This window comes from Triturus cristatus, chromosome 1_1, assembly GCF_964204655.1.
Source record: "Triturus cristatus chromosome 1_1, aTriCri1.1, whole genome shotgun sequence".
Classification (NCBI taxonomy): Eukaryota; Metazoa; Chordata; class Amphibia; order Caudata; family Salamandridae; genus Triturus; species Triturus cristatus.
Genome location: NC_140579.1, coordinates 953,928,773 through 953,951,234, shown reverse-complemented (window position 1 = coordinate 953,951,234; position 22,462 = coordinate 953,928,773). Strand labels below are relative to the sequence as shown.

The following is a 22,462-nucleotide window of genomic DNA, read 5'->3' as shown; positions in this document are numbered from 1 at the left end:
AGACGCGCAGGGCACAGACAAAGTACTAACACAATGTCAACACAGGCGGGGGGTCAGAAGAGCCGCAAGGCATGGCCCAAAACCACCTCGGCCGTCCCCCCTTTAAACCCTTGGCCCGCTAAGGCAGAGCCTAACCGGCCCTGTTGGACACCGGGGGAAGGAAGGGGGGAGAGTCCTAGGTCCCACAGGTCTGCTAGAGCAGGACCACCGTCCAGGGACCCATGCACCTGCTGAAGCAGGAGCCAGTTACCTGAACACGCATCTGGAGAGCAATCGTGCGCAGAACAAAAAAAACAGGCTGAAGGATTGGGCCGGCCCACCTCTTATAGAGGTCAGGGGTGTAATGGGGCGGCCATATTGGGAAGGGATGGGAGGCATGGGAGGCTGACTTTTTTGCTTTGGGGGGTTCTGGTGTGGAGCTGAAGCTCACTTTGTTAGTCATGTGGTGAGGAAGACTAACGAGGAGGTAATAAGGTCTGTTCTTTGCCGCTGCAATGCCTTTTTCTGAGCCACACAGTCCATTGAGATGCCCCCTAAGCGGTCTTCCGGCTGCCGAGCCATACTCATTACCATCCAGACCCTGGGCAGCATAACTACTGGCATGGCAGGTTGCAGCTGCAGCGCTTCTCAAGATCCTGCACCTGTTTCCAATCTTGTAGAAAAGAGCAACAAGAGCAGTCCTGTGCCTGGCAAACATCTAACCGGGCGGGTGTCTCATTCCACCGAACAGATGAAGAGCATCTACTGGTCCACCTTTGGAGACACTGGTCAGAACCAAGGGCAAACCAAATCTCAAATATTTTTCAGATTTTCAACACTTCTAATTCCTGTGCAAGCTTTCCTGGCTTTCTGGGAAGGCACAGAATGGCGGGGTCATGTGTTGAAGCAATGTGAATTTGCTTTTAACAAGCTTTTCTTGTTGCTATAAGACACCTTACTCGGCATAAACAGTTCAGGCACCGCAGAAGCTGGGAGGCAGGAAGGCAGTTGTATCATCCTCCATTATAATGGCCATCTGCAGTTTCTCTGGGAAAGAGCCCAACGTGAACTTGCAGGCAATCATGTCCAGCAGCATGTAAGAAGACAACCTGAAGTAGCAACCTGGATTAATGGAGTTGTTGGACTTGGCCCTTTTTGCAGGGTCATCCCTAAACTTTTTGCCTTCCTCCAGTATTTTTTCTGACCTGTTGTTGGCTGTTTTATGACTCTGGGCACCTTACCACTGCTGACCAGTGCTAAGGTGCATGTGCTCTCCCTATGGTAAAATTATATACATTGATTGGTGTCCCTGATTGGTTCATTTGGTTTACTGTCAGCCCCTAGTAAAGTGCACCAGGAGTGCCAGGGCTTGTAAATACAAATACTGCTGGTGGGCTTGCAGCACTGGTTGTGCCACCCACAGAAGCGGCCTAGTAAAATGTGTCTAGGGTCTGCCACTGCAGAACCTGCGTGCAGTCTGGTACTGTCGCGCTGACTGCGCAAGTGCACCCACTTGCCAGTCCCTCAACCTTCCCTTAACTACATATTAGTCACCCCTCTGGTAGGCCCAAGGGCAGGGGGCATTGTAGGCATAAGGTAGGACATGCCCTGATGTGTGTGGCATGTCCTAATAGTGAATTACAGCCATTTTCGTTTTTCACTATTGAAGGCTACCTGCTCTCCATAGGCCAGAATGCGCTGCTGGAATTACTACACGCTGTAATCCCAGTGGACTCATAGAGCATGGTAGAAAGTCATGTTTAGTACGCCTAAACTCAGAATAATAAAATACTTCTTTTTAGTAAAGTTTATTTTAATATCCTGCGTTTGTAAATACTACTTTTTGAAAGTTAGTATTTACTGACCTGGCCATTTCAGTCCGCCTCTGCTGTGTGTGTGTGTTCTGCCTAGCAACAGTAAGGAGCAGGGCTGGGGAATTCCAGGAGACAGGCTGGCTGCCAGGTGGTGGGTAGAGAGATTACACCAGGATGGGTGGGAGGAGTACACCTTGACTCTTGAATAGACCTGTGCTCTGCCAACACAAAGCCGGGTCCGCCCCCTGTGGAGCGGCTGATGTCTCTGCCCTGCTGCTGAAAGGAAAGGGCAGAGTCACCCCAACAAAGTGCTCCAAAACCGGACTGAGCCAGGCCCAGGCCCCCTGGCGCTAAAGAACAAAAGAATCACTGTATAAAAGTAGGAGCCTGGCTCCTAAGAAATCAGATCCTGTTTACGCAACGACGAACCTCTGCCTGAAGGAGAAGGACCTGGAGAAGCTAAAGGAGGAATACTGTCTCTCTGCCTGAGAGACTGGCATGCAGTGGGTGCCTGTCTGCTGGAAGGAGAGGAAAAGACTTAAGGAAAAGACTTTGATTCAACTTGTGCTGAACTATCTCCAAGGGCTTGCTAGAGAACTTGCCTCCTGAACTGCACCCCAGGAACATTGGGCGCTAACCCCCCCCCCCCCTTGAGGAAGAAGAGACTGCCGTGGGTGATTCTACACCGCTGACCCCGGAGAACCTTGTGCCTTAATCTCCCTGAGCAACACGACTTCGCCCGCTGGAGCAGCTGTGAGCATCGTGAGGGCCCACAAGCCTAAACACAGTAAGCAACTGCCCCCTCGAGCCGTGCTCGCAAGGTAAGGAGGAGATCCCTGTCCAAACATCGAGCCCTGCGACCCCCGGGCTGCAGAAATCACCGTGAGGACCTGTGTGCACTGTTCGCCCCAACCGGACGAAGCCGACTGCGCGCTGCACTGAGATCTCGCCCCCAGGCTGCCCTTCCTGCCTCTGCCCTCACTGGTGTGCTGAGATGTCGAGGAGTGCCCCCACGAAGCATCGCCGTCCACGGAGGACCCGGGACCAAGACGCGACGCGGGACACTCGTGAGAGACGTCTACTGACTGCCGCGAACATTTGCCCCCAAAGAGAAAGGTATTTGTGCCTCTCCGCGCTTAAGTACGGCCCGTACTGACCTTCGTATGAGCCGTACCTGCAATCGAAGTATTTGGGACTGTGTATACCTTGTCCGGCCCGTACGTGCCTCGTACGAGCCGTAATCACCTTTAAAGTGTAGCTTTGAACCGTACCTGCGCCTGCAGCTTCGTGGTTTGAACCGTACTGCCTTTGAAAATATTCCTGTTCGCACAGTACTGCTTCCGTACTGAACCGTACTGCCTTTGAAAATATTCTGGGTTTGCACCGTACTGTTTTCACCGTACTGCCTTTTAAAGACTCTGGGTTCGCACTGTACTTTGAAATAACCCGTGTTCGCACCGTACCAGTGCTTTAATCCATGTACGGCGCGTCCCTGGCTGTCCGGACCATACCGCATTAAAAGATATTGCCGGTGCTCAGGCGAGAAGCGTGAAACTCGGCAAGCGTACTCCGGCTCACGCGGGAAGCGTGAGAAACGGCAAGGCACTGCAAAAACTTTGCCCAGAGCATCCCAAAGGTGCTACAAAGTGCGCAGAAGACCTAAGAACCTGATTTTAACGAGAACTGTGCCATATTGAGATCTGTGGACTGCCCTTAAGCAACTAAAGAGTAACTGGATTGATATTCCCCAAGAGAACTGTATTTATGCAACCTGCCTGAAAGAAAACCTTTTATATAAAGACTTCTATTTTTGATAAATACAGCCTTGTGTCTTTTGTGTGGTGGGGTGGTGATTATTGTGTGGGACAACTTGAACGCTTAACCTTATGCCCTCTGGAAATTTAGCCTGACTGCTCGCGCCACGTTACCTAGAGGGTGAGCAGGGGTTATTTTTAAAGAGGTGATCCTTTGCCCTGACTTAGATGAAAAGGGTCCCTGCTTGTCGCAAGTGCATACCTGCGCCAACCAGAGACCCCGGATTCTAACAGGAGTTTTAAAGGATTTCCATGGGGGGGGGGGGGGGTGTAGTATATCAGCCATCCAAAGTTACAGTTAATGTGTCTTCTGCCTCTGAACTGGACTTGGTCGGCATCCACTGGTAGTGTGCATATAACTAGGTTTGATAGGGCAGCACCCACTCTCGCTGGGTGCACTCACTTATCGCCAGTGTTGTTGAACATTAGAAAAAACATGAAGCACCTTTAATGGACTCAAAGATAGTTAAATCCTTTTGTGGAAAAAAGCAGATCATGCTATAAAACGCTGGACAGAAGTATAGGGGTAATGAGGGTTTTCCATTTGTGCATCTACTTCCCTCCTGTTGTTATACTGATCGGTGTACAATAATTTAAGATGCTTACACCAGTGTACCTATTCCAGGGATATTTATGTTTGACTTGTCTTTTCCATGCACAATACATTTTTGTGACTTGTATGATTGTTGAAAAAAAAAGGGTGGCATAATGTGTTTTTGTAGATCATGTGCTGTAAGCTCGTTCATATATTATCTACAGTTGGGTTGGAATATTAGTACTTGCTTTTCCTCAAGACCTTTGTTTCATGTTCAGGCTTGCATTGTATGACTTGTAACAACTTCCCCTGAAACCACAATGCGCTGACATTGCAGCTAATTAATGTCCACTCTGTGGACTAGATATGGCTAGACTATCAGTGAATTATTCAACTTGAGAAGTGCTTTGTTGTGTTTACTCTATGATATTTAGCAAATAGCTTTTGAGTTTAATTTGTAGTCTGCACTGATTTATCATATATGTTTCCTTGCCAACAAAAAGGAAAACAAACCAAATAGCAGTTGAGAGAATCCATCACTCCAGAAATTAATGGTTGACTATGGAGCAGCCAAGACCAGAGTTGGTCAGATCACATTATGCCACAATGCAGATCAAAAGAGATTTATCAAAGTTAAGTATATTACAAAGATCCAGAGAAACTCCATGTGCTATCCCACTGGTGTCCATGCTGGATTAACATGTGTGTTCTGTGACTCGTATAACATAACCAAGTTTTCCTAAACAAACGGTCAAATTATTATTTTGTCAGGTGACACATTGCATCTTCCTTTACAGACCCACTGTCGACCTCATTGGGGCTATGGAGACTCAATCAGAACCCTCCGAATTGGAGTTAGATGATGTTGTGATAACAAACTCCAATATTGAAGATATTCTGGAAAATGAAGATTGGATTGAAGATGCTTCGTAAGATTGTGAAGTTTTCTCCTAAGTCTTACCTAAAAGTCCTCACTTACTTAAGGAAGACGGGTGCTATATAAATGTAACACTGATCTTTTTAAATTAGTTGAAAGCTATGTGTTGGTAAATAACCTTGCATCTTCTAACTAGAGTGCTAGGTGTTCTAAGATTTAGACTCCTTCCAATAATTGCTTCTGGGCTTCCTATTTTCTAAGTCAAACAGTCTTTAAAGGTGTAAGACAGAAGAAAGGGTTATGTTGCCTCAATTCAATGTCTGCCTCAGAACTCCTTTTTGTCCCTGGAAGTGAGATATAGTTCCGGTCCCAAACCTGGATCATAAGAGGCTGTGAGAGAATCCCAATAGGAGAGTCAGTATTATCAGCTGTGGCCAATTGAACATTACACTGTGGCCCTGATTACAAGTTGGTCAGATTAACATGCAGGAATTTCATGGGTGCCACTGCCATTTTGGGGTACACAATACTTTTCACTCGGGTTGAATGCCTACCATTGCCCCCCCCCCCCCACGCCCCTTCCCCCCACCCCCAGGAAGCATTCCCTCAATTAGGTATTATGTATTTTATCACTTAGTTTAAAAAATAGCAGCTACGAGATTTTTCAGCACATAAGCACCGGCTCTCCACTTGACGCATCAGGTCCATATCACTCTTCAGCTAACCCATCAGCAAGCATCACATTGTCCCAAGTTCTGTAAAGAAGCATCATGTTGATTCAAAATTGAGTTGTCTTAGGAACAAGCATCACATTAAGGGAAAGCATGTCAAGTATCATGTTGACTCAAAATGTAACTGTATCCAAAGTATCATGTTACAAATTCTATCCATTTATCATAGAAATAGTCATCACTTTATGCCAAAGTACATCTGTTTTCCCTACAAGCACCCACCAGAATAACCTAAAATGTACCAATGTATCCCATATGCAAGAATTACAGGGCCAAAAAATGTATCAGTTGATCTTACAAACAAGCATCACATTCCTAGATGTACATCGGTTTCTCTACAAAAAACAATTACATTCTTCTAAAATGCATACTTAGGTCCTAAAGTCATAAAGGACAAAAGCTGCCCAATACAACTTTAAATCACAATATAGGACAGTGGCTGCTAGTGGAATAATTCACATTATAGATGCACATTACTTATATAATAGATCACTGGTGGTAAACAATAACAAAAGTAACATGGAACCATACACAAGATTTAATGCATCTTGACTGTGCTCAATGCTCGTGATCACACGCATGTATAGATTAGATAAGAACAGTAAACAAGCATTGGCATAGCCAATAGGTCTCGCTTTTGGGACCTTCTAAGTTTTTAGTTATGCAGCACATTATCCTTGGTGCATCAACATTAACTGTTGTATGGCTAAACACTTATAAGGCCCCAAAGGCGAGACCTATTGCTTATGCCAATGCTTGTTTAGGACTTGTGCCCTGCTGCAGTAAGGTCCTGCAATGTGACATATCTGTGTGGGCCTTCTCTCTCCAGACACTTGAGGTACCATGATAGCATGTGCAACTTGAGTGTCAAGAGGTAGATAGTGTATTCCACAAACTTGTGGAAAGGATTTTTCGTGTAACTCTCCCCCTTCACAACACATTTAAGTCCCCGTATCTTTGTTGGTCTCACACTTATGTTTCTGACTTTCTTGTAGTCTTATAAAAAATGACTGTAATATGGTGTAAACACATGTGAGACCCTATTGTAGAGGGCTTGGAACTTTAGCTCAACAGCAGGTATGGTATTGATCTTCCTTTTCTTCTATGTTTCTTCTCTCTAAAATTCTTTGCACCGGTTAAGTGTAGATTTATGTAGATCTGGAAACTGTAAATAAATACTGGTAAAAAAAGAAAAAAAACCTACATAGGACGTGCTTGGCAATTCACTGAGCGTGCAGTGGTACCTGGTGTTTATGTTTCCAGGGACTATTTGCCTCGAGGGTTGCATACCTGCCCATCAACCACATAGGCCCTGGGAACTGGCCTGACCAGGACACACTGTGCTTGAACTGTAATGTTGCTGCAAGTCAGTATGTGTGCGCGCTAGCGGAATGATTTGCAAGCGAGTGCCTGGTACTGTAAAACTTGGTGTGTGGCATATCTAGAATTAAGAACTGGCCTACCAGTGTGCGCGGGACTCTGTGCTGAAATGAGGAATACTGCAGGGCAGGTGTGAGGGGAAGTGGATTATAGGTTTCCAGAAAACTGTCAGCAGGATCCTAGTCCTGGGCTCAGGTGCAGTCAGAGAGCGGTGAGGTACAGGGACAGCAGAGGGTGGTGCTGCTGGTCAGGCCTGTATTAAACACATAGAGCTGCCAGTCTGTCACGCGACCAGGTGCTTGCCTTTCAGTTCCTTCACTACTAAAGCGAATAGCCTTGTCCCCTTTCTCCCACCTCATCATGATTGAATAAGACCCTTCCCGACAATGTCTCTCAACAGCTACAAGGACAAACTCTTTCCACGCACAGCACACGGCCCTAGCGGTTTCTGTGAGCCTCCCTTTGCAGGGGACCGAATGCCATACTGGAACTGGACTTGTTCCTCTACGGAAACTCCACCACACCAACAGGAGCACGGATTTGAGAGAAAATTGCACGGTTCTCTTCCGAGCTCCCTTTCCAGCTCTGTTGCTGTAAACATGTTCGAACATTCTCCAAGGTACGAGGGACGGAATATAAAATCCTGCAGAACAGCTCTCACCGAGGCTTGAGCCAATTGCTTTCTCATTAACCCCGGGCAGCAAGAACACCATTCAAAACATGAAAAATGAAAAGGAAAAAAACACAGCAAACTCTGAATAGAAAGCGGGGAAAGGCGTCAGAAAAGCCACCAACCATCTGTCCAGTGTAAGAGGAGGAGTGGGCAACCCTGGTTCCGAGAGCTGTATCACGTTATTTTCGGAGGATTCTTCTTGCCCTCCCCCCGTTAAAAAAATTCTGTCTGTCAATTGCCATTTGTTTCGGGGAAGGGGTGGAGGGGTTTCACCTCCATCATTCTAACTCACGTTGCCCATCTTGGATAACGTTCTATTGAGGTATGGAGAATTAACATAAACGTTTGGGGGGAGTTAGGATACAATGAAAAGAAAAAACATTTTTGTAAACATTTTTCAGGGTGATATTAAAGCTTAATGCAAATATACAGGACCAGACCCGCGCATAAATTCCCAATTTGAGAGATTACTTTAATCCCATTGTGGATGTAGATCACAAATCGGAGGGGCGTGCGTTACAACTAGGAGTCATCGGTTTAAAACAAAATCAGCAATGGATCCAGACCCAATCCATCACATATTTGTATAATTAGTAAATAAAGGCGCCACAACTCCTTGGTAGAGAATATTGGCACCAAAATCTCCCTGAATACGAACAAATGAGATTATATTAAGTCTCAATGGATAATGAATGCCCAGAAGGAGCTGTGCATTGAGGATTAACCATTTTAAAAACCAATGCAACAGGTAGCCCCCTGAAAAAGTAGGACATTTCTCGATTGGACATCAAACACACGGGTTCTTCTTCTAGAAGTAGTAAAACTGTACCCACGATCTCCCTTCCCTAAAACGTATCCTAGGTTTCTCTGAAACGCAAACGGTCTATATGTAGGGGAGAGAAGATCGTGCTTGCTAGGATGAACCAATTATGTAAATTAATCAACAAGCCCTCCCCCCTGCCTCCCTGAAGTCAGAAGGCGCTGAGTTGGGGGCTGCCGGGAAATGAATAAAAGTTATAGACTTACGGCTCACGCAGCTGTCATCTTTGCCAGCATGAGCTCCGCCAACGGGGGCCGGGAGCAGAATGCCGGTGATCAGGCTAGGTCAATGGACGCCTCCTCCTTCCCAGGGCTTTAATCCCCCTTTGTCCGCGTGTCTGGGTATTTCATGGAGCTGAGGGCTTTGGGGCCCTCCCGCTCCTGGAGCAGAAAGAAAGCGCAGAGCTCGGAGGCTCGCCGTCTCCTCCCGCTGCTAGCTGAGCGAGATGTTGTTGAGACTGAGAGCAGATGGGGCTGGACCCGGGCAGCGGGAGCCCCCTGGGTGAGCTTCCTGCTCTGGATTTGGAAGGGGTGGGGGAATCACGTGTCGCAGGCATAAGAGAGTCAGCAGGAACACTGCGAGTGTTGTATTAAAAAGTTTATCAATTAGACTGGTCACTGCAACACTAGGCGCGAGACCTAAAAAGTGGGTATAATACAGAGGGCAATAGTCTAATACAATCATCAACTGCTTTTATAATTACATTTATGAGCATTAAACATGAAGAGTTCATTCACAATTGTGCCATTCGATCTTGGCATCAACGGCATTATGACACATTACATTTTAGTGTATCTAAGCATTTCAGAGAAAAGATCACAATTTTTTCAAGAAAATTTACTCTATAAGGCAGAAAGACAATTTGTGCATTAGCTACCCTATGGTGTACTAGTTTTGGAGTTCAACAATACCCAAGACAGTAATACTGCTAGGAGTCAGAGTGGCAGTTAACATTGTTTTTTAAGGCGTTGTAATGTAGGTGAAAAGATCACTGGCTTTTGAAGTGCCCGAAATCGTAAGTCCAATGAAAACAGTTAATGTTTGTTTCTTCGTGGAATGTTTGTACAGAAAAGTGTCCACGTTGTGGACCGCCTAACATAAAAAAAAATGAGCGGACGACACTCTAGGTTAGTCTGCCGCTGCCAAGTTTGAATATTCTTACCCAAAAAGATGATGGACAGAATACTGAACATTGTCGAACATTCAACCCCAGTCACAGATCTTGGTTAAATCCATTGTTGTTTATTTACCATGCCCCCACCACCCCAGTTTGTACTCAGCCATATGGAAAGGAAATCTGTCTTGATCCTGTTCCCCATGGGAACAGTCAAGCCCAAACTGCCAGGCATGGTCCTCCTTGGACTGAAAACAAGCATCCTGGGACTGCTGTCTGGGTATCACCCCTCATCAGACAGGCTAGCTTGAGTCTAGTGGCACAGGAGAGCTTGGGACCTACGTCTGGGCATACCCTTCCCACTTAGGGTGTCTACAGCAACACAACAAGATGGACGTAATGCTGAAAATTGTCAAGCATTCACCCCCAGGCACAGATCTGGGTTAAAAACATCATTTTTTTGTTCACCATGATACCACAGTACAGAATATTCTGGCACTATATTGAATGAACTCTTCATGTTGATGTTTACAATTTTACCTGCACAAACATTTAATGATTGAACTGGATTTTTGCCCTCTGTATTATACATACTTCTTTACTTTTCTTATCAAACCTTTACATGTGTGTGATCTTTTGATTACTGAGCAAGGTCAAGATGCATTAAATGTTTTGTATATATGACAGCTGTTCAGTACCATGCCACTTTTGTTATTGTTTTTCTGTAATTGACGTACTGTATAAGTCATATTCCTCTATAAAGTTAATTATTCCACTTAGAACCACTGCTCTTTATTATAATTTCATCCCACAAACATGCATCGCATTGTCCCATTATACATCAGTTAAGCCCGAGACAAGAATTACATTGGCTCAGAATGCTTATGTTTTTCACTCAAACAAGCATCAATCATATTGTGAGAAAATACATTTCTTTCTTGCACACACAGGCGTAATGCGGTCCCAATATACATTCATTTATACTAAACATTAGGTGCATATGCTCCTAAAATATATCTGTGCATTCCACTTACAATCATCAAATTGTCACAGAACACATTGTTTGTTCCATAAACACACATTTTACTGTCCTAAAATACATCAACGTATCCTACACTCAAGCATCACATTGTGCATTAATAATAAAATTAATGGTCTTGTAAAGCGCTATTGTTACACCAACTTATGTGTCCCCGCGCGGGGCTAAGAAACAGTTAGAACTCGGCAGAGAGGGAAAGACAGAGAAACAAATAAACCTGACCTCACAGCAAGTGAGAGAGCCCCACACTGAGGAAGCGCAAACAGACTGGGTTTCAGTTTTTTCCTGAATAGGGATTCCCAAAGGTTCCATTCTTAGAAAATCTGGCAATGAATTCCACAGATTAATGGCAAGGAAGCCAAAAGATCAGCCCCCCCCCCCCATGGGGGCTTTGCATATACGGGGGACTGTTGCCAGATGAGCCAGGTTAATATATTGCTCTATCTTATAAACAAGCAACACATGGTCCGAAAATGCATCAGTTTATCCCACAAAGTTTTAAATGGTCATTTAAATGACAGTGTACCTACAAGCACACCAGGGGCCGTTTTATGGAAGTGCCCCATGGGCACAACAGCCGTTTGTGGCCGCTTTTGCAGCCCCGGGGCACTTTGGTATTACAGAAGGGGCTGCAGATGCTTGTACGTCTTCTTCTGTAATACAGTTAGCACTGGCACACATAAAGTGGCAGCGCTATCTTCAGTAGGGGTCCCCTAATTTCCATGAGGGTGTAGCCCCATTCAAATGAGGGAATCCCCTCGCCTCTGCACCCGTGCCATATTATAGATGCAGGCGCAGAGGAAAAGAAGCTGTCAGGAGGCTGGTTGCTGCCTGCACTGCACTGTAAAACATGGAGCGGATTTAAAGCAGCTGCTCCATTTTTTCACATGAATGCGCTGCCCAGGGAGCAGCGTATTCCATGTAATATGGCGTACTTTCCCTGTTTGCGCTCAGCGCACCTGTTTTAAGTTTTGCTGGGCGCAAACAGGAAATGTGCACCCTTTACGTAATAGGGCCCCCAGTTAACAGAGAGTATGGTTCTCTCTGCTTCTCTGGCAGGGATCTCTAAAAACTTCACTGCCACATCTGGTGCACAAGTTTCAGAGAATACTGTAAACTTTTCAAAGCAGGCCCCAAGTTTGTTGGTCCCACTGGGCAGATCTTTTTGGTTTTCCGGAACAAAGCTTGAAATTTAGGTTTTTCAGGAAAAAACAAAAAACTATTGGAACTGGCATGCAAGGAGTGTTCTCCCTATCCATTAGCCCCATTAATCAATTTCCCTGCCAGAGACTGCTATACCTTCCATGTTGTTTCTGGGCAAAGAAATCTAGTAATGGTTGCCTTGCTTTAAATTGGGTAGGATAAACGTCACTCTGACCTGGCAGCCCTTAGGAGTTCTGGCTGCCAGGTCAGAAACTTGCACCAGCGAAAGTTCTGCTGGTGTAAACCCGGTGGTTCCTTATCTCTAAATGGTGTCACAGAACTGCAGGTTTAACAGGGTAGGAGAACCACTGATTTTGTAGTCGTTCTGTCACGTGGCCAACCCCTGACTAAACTCCTTTGTCTTAAAAAGATTTTATTTATGCTGTGAAGATCTTGCTATATTTATCTGCATGCTTTTTTTTTAACGTTTTGTGTTGTGGTCTTGAAGTGTGATTGCTGGAGTGGTCACCCAGAAGGTAAGCTAAATCCTGGCAATACTAATATCAATAAACAACAAATAGGCATCGCACAGTCACAAAATACATCAGATCATACTACCCACATGCATCACACTATACAAAGATAGATCGGTTGGTCTGGTAAAAATGCTTTATATTCTCACAAAATGCATCAGTTTATTCAACATAGAAGTATCATATTGCCCTTAAGACATCAGTTTAATTCCCACGCAAGCATTACATTGTCCCAAACTACATCAATTTATCCCACAAATATTCACCACACTTTTCAAAGTACGAGTTCAAACCCAAAGCCATTGTTCTAAAAAGCATTTGGGTATTCCAGTTAAATGCATCAAATTGTATGTAAGCATGTATTTGGTATTTCAATAGTCTGAACCAAGCCAAAAGGCAGTGGAACAGTGTAGAGGATAAAAGACAAGCATAGAGTCAGTGAGTGATAGGAGAAGAAGCTGGGGTTGTGGACGGTAAATGCATTGTGGTGTAGCTTTAAAGAGGGGAGTCTTTGCCTCTTTCCTAAATAGAAACACTATTGGGATGGTCCTTATGGATACAGCGATGTTGTTCCAGATCCTGGGTGCATAGATGGAATAGGCCTTCGCCTTTTTTTCTTTTTCATGCTTCATAGTCTGCACTCTGATGGTGTCCTGAATTTAAGTGTATCGAGCTCCGCCAGAGATGGTGAGTTATCTGCAGGATAGACAGGGTGCTGGTCATGATAGCTTTGTAAATGATGCAGGTGGTTTTATAGATTGTGCGGTTTCTATCCCACTTTGTCATTGGATTTTCTTAGAAAACAGTAATCACGTTTCTAAAACCAAAAAAATATAGTTTCTCTAGTGCAGGTTCTCAATGTTCATCGGGACTAGTATAGATGAGAGCTCCTAAAATGTTCTTCATACTGTGCTTCGCATGGCCAAAAAGACTATTGCCTCTCAAAAAGCACTGGTAAAATGATAATTTCTTTATTTTGCTGTTGATTTAAGGGCCAAAAAAGCACTTTTTAGAATGGATTAAAACGTTCTTTCCTTGACATTTGCTTTGCATAATAAACATGACGCATAGGAGGAAAAATCGCAAGGGAATGTTGAAAGCACCACATTTCAGATCTAGAAAATTGTATCGAATTTTGCACTTTGTGCGCATATAACACATGGATCGTGCAGCACGAGTATTGCTTCATACGTGCAAGTTAGAACAAACCAATTGCAGCATCAGTTGAGTTCCATCCTTGAAATATGTCCCAAACTATGTTTCCTCCTTTTCTTGTTTTTATGTTGCAAAATGCTGGAAAATCAGTATATTTCAAATTGTACACAGTAAGCCGCCTGGGCTACTGTATGAAATGAAGGTCATAGACCGTGCACCACAAAGAACATCGGACGGGAAACTAATTTTAAATTGTTTCAAAGCGGAAGTGTAATCTGATAATTGTGTATGTAACTGTATATATTCCCTTTTGCTGAACAACTACTGTTTTTTCTTTCAGAGGTCTGGTTTCTCACTGCATTGAAATTTTGAAGGTATGGTATAACTTCTGGTTTGTTGATAAGTTGAAACACGCCACCAGGCGCTGAATAGAATGAATGATTATACAAAATCCAAAGTCACCTGCATTTCTGCTGCGGGCTCGACAATAATTCTGAGTAAATGCTCAAAATATATTTCTGTATGAATCCTGGAGTTGAAGAAGAGGTTCAGAAACTTGAGAGGATTGTAGAAAAACCAAACTAGAGCAGTAGCAGAGAACATTCCTCGTTTCAGTCCCAAAGCCACCGTATCTACAAACAATACTCTGGCAGTAGGGGTGTTTTACAGGATGATGTGGTATCGTACAGAGTTTCAAAGTAGATAAATGGCAACTTGCGTTGCGTTGGCAGATGGGAGAGGAATGCGCATGCTCTGAAGCACTTGTATGTTCTCCATACAGTGTAGCTAAATATGCAAAGCTACGAGCTTTGTTGACATACTTTAGCTGATATTTGGTATTCTCAGATGTAACGTTCGCAACTAACAGAGAGCATCATGAAGAGAAAGCACGGTGGAGTGGATGCCTCAGGCAGAAAACACTCCCAGAAGCACTAAAAGAGGTGGTTGACTAGGTTCCCTGAATCACAATGTACAGTTAGGCATAGGGTTTAAGTGACCAGAATGATTTTTATTTTTTTAATGTTGCCTCTTACTTTTACATTTCTTTGTGAATGTCTTCACAAAAAATATAAATATGCTTTGGCAAACGCAATAGCCTAATGATTTTGGGGCACAGAATTATTGACTTTGCCATTGTTTATTTGCAAAAGGCACTGAGGAATGCACCCTTCGTTTGAGCATGCAAGGCAGCCATCTTGAAATGTCTATTCTAAAAGCAAAAATAGAAAGCATTCTAAGATGTCTACCATTGGTGTATATATGGGAGACATCCGTTACATCGCGGTTTTCACACCGCAATACCTTTACAATGCAGGCATTACAACGCAAGTCATTGCAACAACTTGCACTGGATGGCACTTTACACTAAGGAATAGTATGATTTACTATTCCAACACCTTCCCTACTGTTACGTAGGCTGGAGTTGGAATAGTAAATCATACTATTCCAAAGTCCAGCGCCCTCAAGCGCAAGTCGTTGTAACGACTTGCGTTGTAATGCCTGCGTTGTAAAGGTATCGCGGTGTGAAGACCGTGATGTAACGGCACATATTCATATATACTAGTGCCGGCATGATGACCATCTTGAATTTTTTTAAAATGTTTTATGAAGCACTATTCCAAGATGGCCACTGTTCACAGGCACTGTGTCTAAAAATCAGGACAGTCATTTAAGATGCCTTGTGCAAGTGAATGGCAGAATAAAGAAAGAAAAGTTCAAGAAAGCACAGGACTTTTTCTTCATCTGTAGCAAAGAGGTATTTATTCTAGAAGACCTGGCAAAACTGTATTTCAACCAGCAGGACAACAGGGCTACCAGGTGAAGTCTGTATACATGCCTCAGAGACAGGTGAGGATCTGACTATTTTGCTATGAATGGTGGCAGAAGGAACCAAGAGTGTTGTTCTAAGAGGGCAATCAAGACGCTTCTTATGTGACCAAGTTAAGGCAGATGTTCCAGAGAAAAGAGGTTATTTATAGTTTGGTGGATGTTCAGCAGCCCTATTTGGCACGAATGTTCTCTAAATAGGGTGGACAGTACATCTGCCAATTTAGAGAGTGCAGCCATATACACACTCTAAATAGGGTGAATGAGACATCCACCAATTTTTGATGAATATGTCCTGCATCTGCCAGTCTTTAAATATCCCGATAAGTCTGTCTTTTGAGAATATTTCATTCAAAATATGAACTATGCAGACGATAATCCTGTGATCCCTCTGGGGATGTTCTTTCCGCAATAGATGTAATGTATGCATAGAACAATGTTCAAGCATTGAAGAGTCTTTCTTTGACAGACAGGATGACTACTGTCAGTTCGCAATCTTTCCACTTAGTACTAACAGTAGTAACAAAGGTGCTAGCTCTTGTGATGGCTCTGGTACACTGTAAGGAAAGTATCTCAAGGCCTTCACCTCAGCGTATCATGCAGAACGTATTACCTGCTGGCGGTCAGCAGTAGGTAGTTATGATTAGGACCTAGTTACCATAGGAAAAACTTTTTTGACTTAGCTATAACTTTGAGGTTGTTTGACCAATCTTCAAGACATTTTCCCAAAAATGTGTAGAGGTAGGTTCTATTTGTCATGGCAAGTTTGGGGGTGATTCGTGTAGTGGGGACTGAGAATTTGGGGTGTGAAATAAGGGAGCGGTTGTAATGGTAATTCCCATAGGAACCTTTAGCCACATGTATAGCCCGTACTGTTGAATGGACTTACTCCAAATTTGGCAGGGAGGTAGATGTGTGTCAAGGAAGTGCCTTTTGCCTATTTGGTGTAAATCTGTTCAGTAATTTTTGAGAAATGTAATCCGAAAATTATAGTGATATCTCTGGTCACAAAGTCTTTGCCAACAAAAGACAAGCTCGTGCAAGCAAATGCACTGCTCTGATTGACAGACAACACTTCAACCAGAAAGTATTGGCAGCTATCTCAGGACACGGCTTTACAAAGTCCCTCCAAAAGAAAGTTAAATAGAGAAAAAGGGTCAGGGTAGGAATACCCTTATGGTCTTGGGGTCCCCCTGGGACCATGCCATGGCATAAATTGCAGCAAATTCCCGCCCCCACTGCCCCAGGGACAGCTACCTCCTCAGGCAAATTTACATTATATGGGGAGGCCTCGTGGACCCCCCCTGACCCAGGGCTTACACCTCCCCGGGGCTATATGCTATAATAATGTGTGGGGGGCTCTGCCCCCTCACAGGCCCAGGGACTGCCACCTCCCCGGGACACACATATAAGAATGAAGGGGGTCTGGTATGGACCCCCAGGGACCACCACCTTCCCAGGTCTATGTTCAAGATGGGAAGGGGGCTGCGCGGCACCCCTCCTGGAGCACTGCATGGCCCTGGGGACCTACACCCCACAAGGCCGGCTCCAGCAATGTCCCTTGGTGCCCACCCCCGGGACATTGCAGTTTGGCATGCCCAGGGAGATGGGTTCCCCTCGGCCAAAAATGATCAGCCCCTCTCCCTGTGAAATAAAAAAAAAAAAAAAAAAAGGCGTGGCCCTGGAAGACAGAGTCTCCGGGGTGAAAATCGGCCCGGGAGAAGGGCCGCGCAGCCCCCCTTCGTAAAAAAAAAAAGAAAAAAAAGCCACAAATCGCGGGAGGCCCTCCTCCTTTCTCCACTACCCTGCAAATGCGCCTCTTGGCACGCTCCTGGTTGGGGGATGAAGTCCCCTTGGTTGTTGAGGGTCCTTAGGGACCTCCAGTAAGCCCTACACTGTGGGATTGCTGAGAGGTGGTCAAAGACCTTGCATCTTTCTCTACCACTCTGCAAACTCTGAGTAAACTAATTTTTCATCAAGCAAAATCATCAGCCATAAAATGTCCCTTCAACTACCTCAATGAGTCTTGAGAAATATTGTCAGTGTAGAGTAAAAGCATAAAGAGTGAGAGAGGAAGAAACAGAGACAATATGGGACAAAGAGTGGCAAAGACAGAAAGAGATTTGAAAAAGAGTCACAGCTGACAGGAAAGAGTCAAAGAATATATTACAAGTGACTGATAGGAAGTTGGATGATTGAAGGCAGAGTGATGGCCATATCGCTATAAACAAGGGGCAAAGTGACAGTTCATAAGGACAGAAAGAAATTGTGAGGCTTGAGTGAGACATGGAAATCATCTCTCCTCCATAGATTGAGGCAGATTCTCTACTTTGAGGTGGGAAAAATGGATGTCAAGGAGAGTGTTTAAACCTGTGAGTCATTCATGGTGTGATCTATGAATTCATGGTGCCCATTCACAGATTTGCAGCAAAGTCATGCACTTTTTCTTTCCTGTTTCCATGCTTTGTGATATCAAAACTGCCTCAGAGATATCCTGGCCCTGCACTTTAAAACACATCTCCTCCTCTGAGCCAACACTTAGTCCAGGTCTACTTCAAGTCCTGGCTCCATTTTGACATTGGGCTAGTCCTTGTTAGTGGCTACTTCCTGAGGTGAAGGAAAGTTGATTCTGACCAGTGGAAAACCCTCATATGCTTTGCTTTTACACCTCTGATTTTTAGAACTCTGCTTGGAGTAAGTCTATCCCACTGCAAGCAACTATTAAAAGTAGGTTTGAACTGTAATCTCCAAGGTCTGTCTTTTAAATATCCTGCTGGTCAGCGTCTGTAAGAGCCTCTGCACAGCTTATGCATGAACATGTGTTCTCACCTTTATTCACACATGAGAGGGATGAGCAAAGAAGTCTATTTCCTGACTTACATCTACGTGCAGGTAGCTTTGTAGCAGGTGAAACCCAGATTAAATTGGCTGTGGCCTCTTAAATCAGTTGGGAAGCCAAGAAAAATATTTTCTTCAGTCTTCGCTGGATTGTAAAATCTGTAGTATTTTAATTTTTTTTACAATTTGGTTTTAGTGTGCCTAAAACTTAATGAACGCTTATCCAAAGTCAGTCCCAATCTGTGATGTACATTAACACATTTATAAAACTGGGCATTTACCATTCTGAGCCATAGCCAACGGGATTTATGTTTTGTTAATTAATTTGCTGGTCAGCTGACAATTCCAAAACTCCTTCTGGAACAATTGCTCCATTCTTGGAGATTAGCATTCTCTTGGCAGAGGAAGGGGCGGGTGAAATCTTTATAAGTTAATGAGTTGTATATCCCTGGCCACAAGTGGCTGGATTTTTCCACATGGGACAAAGGGAGGGCAGGCAGAGCTCTGGCTCAGATCACCACTGGAGTGTCCTTATGCTTGGAGGGAAGAAACTGACCTTGGTAGACTGAGCTTGATTCAGAGCCAAGTGTTCGACAATCTCCCAACAAGCTGCCATTTCTATTCTTCCCATAATACTCTGCATGGAGGTTTGTCAGACAGTTGGCTGTTCCCTCGAAGTGCTAGTCTAGAGTGGATAGATTATGTGGCATCTCTGGCTTGGATAGGGTCTCCAACATTTTAGAAAGCACCAATTCCTTTCCTAAATATCTACACAGGGAATATTAGCTGAGGCTAAGATGAGCAACATAAGGAGATGGACGGGCCTACACCATGGATGAACCCATGTCTAGAATGGAAGGAGAGAGTGGACTGCTACTTTTTGGACTCCTGTTAGACTGTTTCCAGAGCTAGTGGCATTTGCTTCTGCTTTCCTTTTAGGGCCAGTAGAGGTGGACATGCTGGGGACCCTGAAGAAAGGAGTCTCTCTGAACTTCTGCAGACCTGGTCGCGGGTAACCTAGGAGTGAGTACAACAGGCTCCTGCTGGACACAGACTTACCGTACAGTTGCCAGTGGGCCATGGGAACCTGGGGAGTGCATGTAATCAACATTTACTAAATCAACGAGTCCGCATAAGTGTAGCTTGTGGTGCAAAAAGTGTCCACCACCCATTTGTGAAACTCTGGGCCTGGTTATGACCCTGTCGGTCTGGGAACAGCTGTCGCTTTTTGGCGGTCCAACCACCGTATACCTGGTGGTCCGACTATCGGATTACGAAGTGGGCGGGAAGACTGCCTCCAGACCGCTGCCACTGCCAATCTCTGGGTTCCCGTGGCTGGGAAAGGAGAGGGGGTCAATGGAGGCAGTGCCAGCAGTGGCACCACCATGTGTATTATGATCAGCCTTTCCGCAGACCTTTTCGAGGAAGGGACAGAGCAAGCAAGGGTCAGAGGAAAGGCCGATTTGGGATTAAAAACTGTCTCCAGGGAGAGTGTGCCCATGAGATATGCTACTCGTGTCAGCAGTATTTGCCCCCATGCCATCGGTTCGGTTGCACACAATGTTTCTCTTGCAGAATGAGCTGCAAGGTAACAGTGTGCCCAACTGCTTGGTGGCAGTGCAGCATGACTGGCAATGGTTTTAGGCTCAGAAAAAGAGCTGAAGAGTGCCGCCGCCTCGTCTCCGCCAGACACACTGCCAGCCCTGCGGTGAACTCGTGCTGGGGCGGGCAGGATGCCGCCGGCTTGGCAGCGTTTCATAGACCGCCGCCGCTGCGGGCTGGTGGTCCTCCCACCAAACTCGTATTCACGCCCTCAATGTGGTGTGTTACTAATATATTGTTGGATAAAAATACATTTTAAAATTTTTAAAAAATCAATCACCCATCTTCAGTCTATTACATAAAGAAACAGGGAATTGGTTAATCGTCACTTTGGATAGGATAGACAGGTGGTATTCTGGAGATTATTAGTGCAATCCGCATAATTTTCCTCTTAAATACATTGCTGTGCCTAGAGTGTAATTGTGCGTTTTCTGACTGTCAAGTTGCTGACACGTTTCAACGCTAAAATGAATTCAAAAGGATTTCATCAGAACGAGGACTGATGAGAAAAAATTGAAAATAATGTAAGATAATATTCAGTATATTTAAAGTCCAAAGTGCTACAAATGTGAGGGTCCTCAATACAGGAGCTCCAGTACACAAGAGAGACCCTAGTAACTTTGATTGTCCTGGGACCCTCAACCTGGATTTCTCACGAAAGGATTTTAACATTGCCAATGATCTTTTTTTATTGTATATTACCTACACACATCAAATATGATTTTGATATACTTTAGAGTTTATAAATGTCAAATTATGCTTTATATAGGAGATTGCTGCCACGAAAACTTTCCATTTAAAATCACATGACACAAATATATACTTCTTTCTTAATTTCTGTATCTATATGCTGTAAAACTGTGCAGGGGATCCACACACTGGCAGCTTCCCAAACAGAGTGACATGCTATGACAATTTGAAAGTATAAATGCCTATCCTCTAAACAGTATTTTATTAAAGACTCCTCACTGGCCATAGCTGGAGAGAAGCGCTTGCTATATAACAGGAGACACGGTTTTTTCGTGGCCTAGTATCAAATAAATCATACATTTTAAGATTGTTTACACATATTTGTCGTCCAACACATAGTATAAACGGAATGATAAATATGCACTTTGCAATAAATGCATGAGACAAAATTGTGGGTTTGTGGAAAAAATACTGAGAAGCTGCAGCCACACTCCTTCGCCAAATCGTTGTGAACTCACTGGTTATGCTTTTAATGAAACACAGTTAATACGATAATGACTTAGTCACAAATAAGTGGGCCATCGGGGTAATACTTGCAAAATGTGCAATACAATACAATACAATACAATACAAGCCCATGAAGGCTGCTCCTGCAACTGTTTATGTGCCATAGATCCTCTCGGGATTTATTTCTTGCTGGATTCTGTGTGTGGCCGTAAATCACTTTTCATCTGTCATATTTGCTCTCTTTTCTCTCTCTCATACTTTCAAGTTCTATCTTGATCTGTAGCTCAGTTTATATCTTTATACCTAGTGAACACGTGCACTATACCTGGGAGGCCATTTTGCCCATAGTCGAGAAGTTGATCTGACACTGAGCAGTATGTAAACATGATATGATCATAACCAGCAACATGAATGACACCTCTGGATCAGTCATTCAGTCATTAATAATATGCTCATTTCTTTACAGATTTGTCACACTTTGACTGAGAAGCTTGTTGCAATGACTATGGGATCAGGTGCTAAAATGAAGTCTCCGGCGAGCCTGAGTGACATCATTGTTGTTGCCAAGAAAATCAGTCCAAGGTTAGAGGTGCTCATTTAACGTTTCTTTATAATCGTGGTAAGGCATGCACATTTAGTGATCACTGTTGGCCTGCTCAGAAATTGCACGTTTTGTTGCCAAGATCTTAGGGGCGAGTTCACAACTTAAATAAAAAATAAATAAAAAACACAAAATCTATTGTTCGGGTGATGTAAACGGGGAATAGTGGACCCTATTGAAAGGAGGGAAACTAACCCCCTGGCTGCTGGTCTGATTGCCCAATTCATCCATCACTAGGGGTTCAGTGGGCCCATTGGTCCTCTGGGCACTGTCGCCACTTCACCTGTGCCTCATTGATAACTATGCCATACTTGGTCCTCATCAGCTAGGGGCCTAACTGTCCGGGACATTTATGACTAAATAGATTTGGTAGAAACTTACCTCATTCCCAAGGTGCACCAAGTAGACCCAGTGGAGTCATGCACTAATGGAGACCTTGTCCAAGAGTGGGCTCAAGTAGTAGAATTATTTTGAAGATCAGAGGGCTTAGCTGGGTCAGGCAGCTAGAGTTAGGAGGCGTAGACGAGCTGATAACAGCTGAAACGGATTTATTTTGGTGCATTGTACTTTGGATAGTGTCGATGCTACAAAACGTATGCAAAATATTTTAGTGGTAAAGTTCTCAGCAATATTTAAGGTTAAAACATCAATCTCTCTTGTTCCTCAAGACTCAGATACAGTGCTCTGTGCATTCTCAAGGTGGAGATGACAGACCACGCAGTGATCATCAGGTCTGTGGGGACTGGTGCACAACGTGGTAGAAAGTCGTTTTATACAACATTTAGCGAAG

General features: G+C 44.2%; 1 protein-coding gene across 2 annotated transcripts in view; it reads left to right on the top strand.

Annotated features, from left to right (window-relative positions):
• Positions 1-22,462, top strand: part of LOC146871367 (transmembrane protein 98) — a 1,189,076-nt gene that overhangs the window by 1,136,681 nt on the left and 29,933 nt on the right. For both annotated transcript variants that reach the window (XM_085650842.1, XM_085650844.1), the window contains 3 exons: positions 4,940-5,071; positions 13,948-13,981; positions 21,538-21,653. In XM_085650842.1, the coding sequence (XP_085506968.1) occupies positions 4,940-5,071; positions 13,948-13,981; positions 21,538-21,653 (282 nt within the window). The remainder of the gene's footprint in view (positions 1-4,939; positions 5,072-13,947; positions 13,982-21,537; positions 21,654-22,462) is intronic.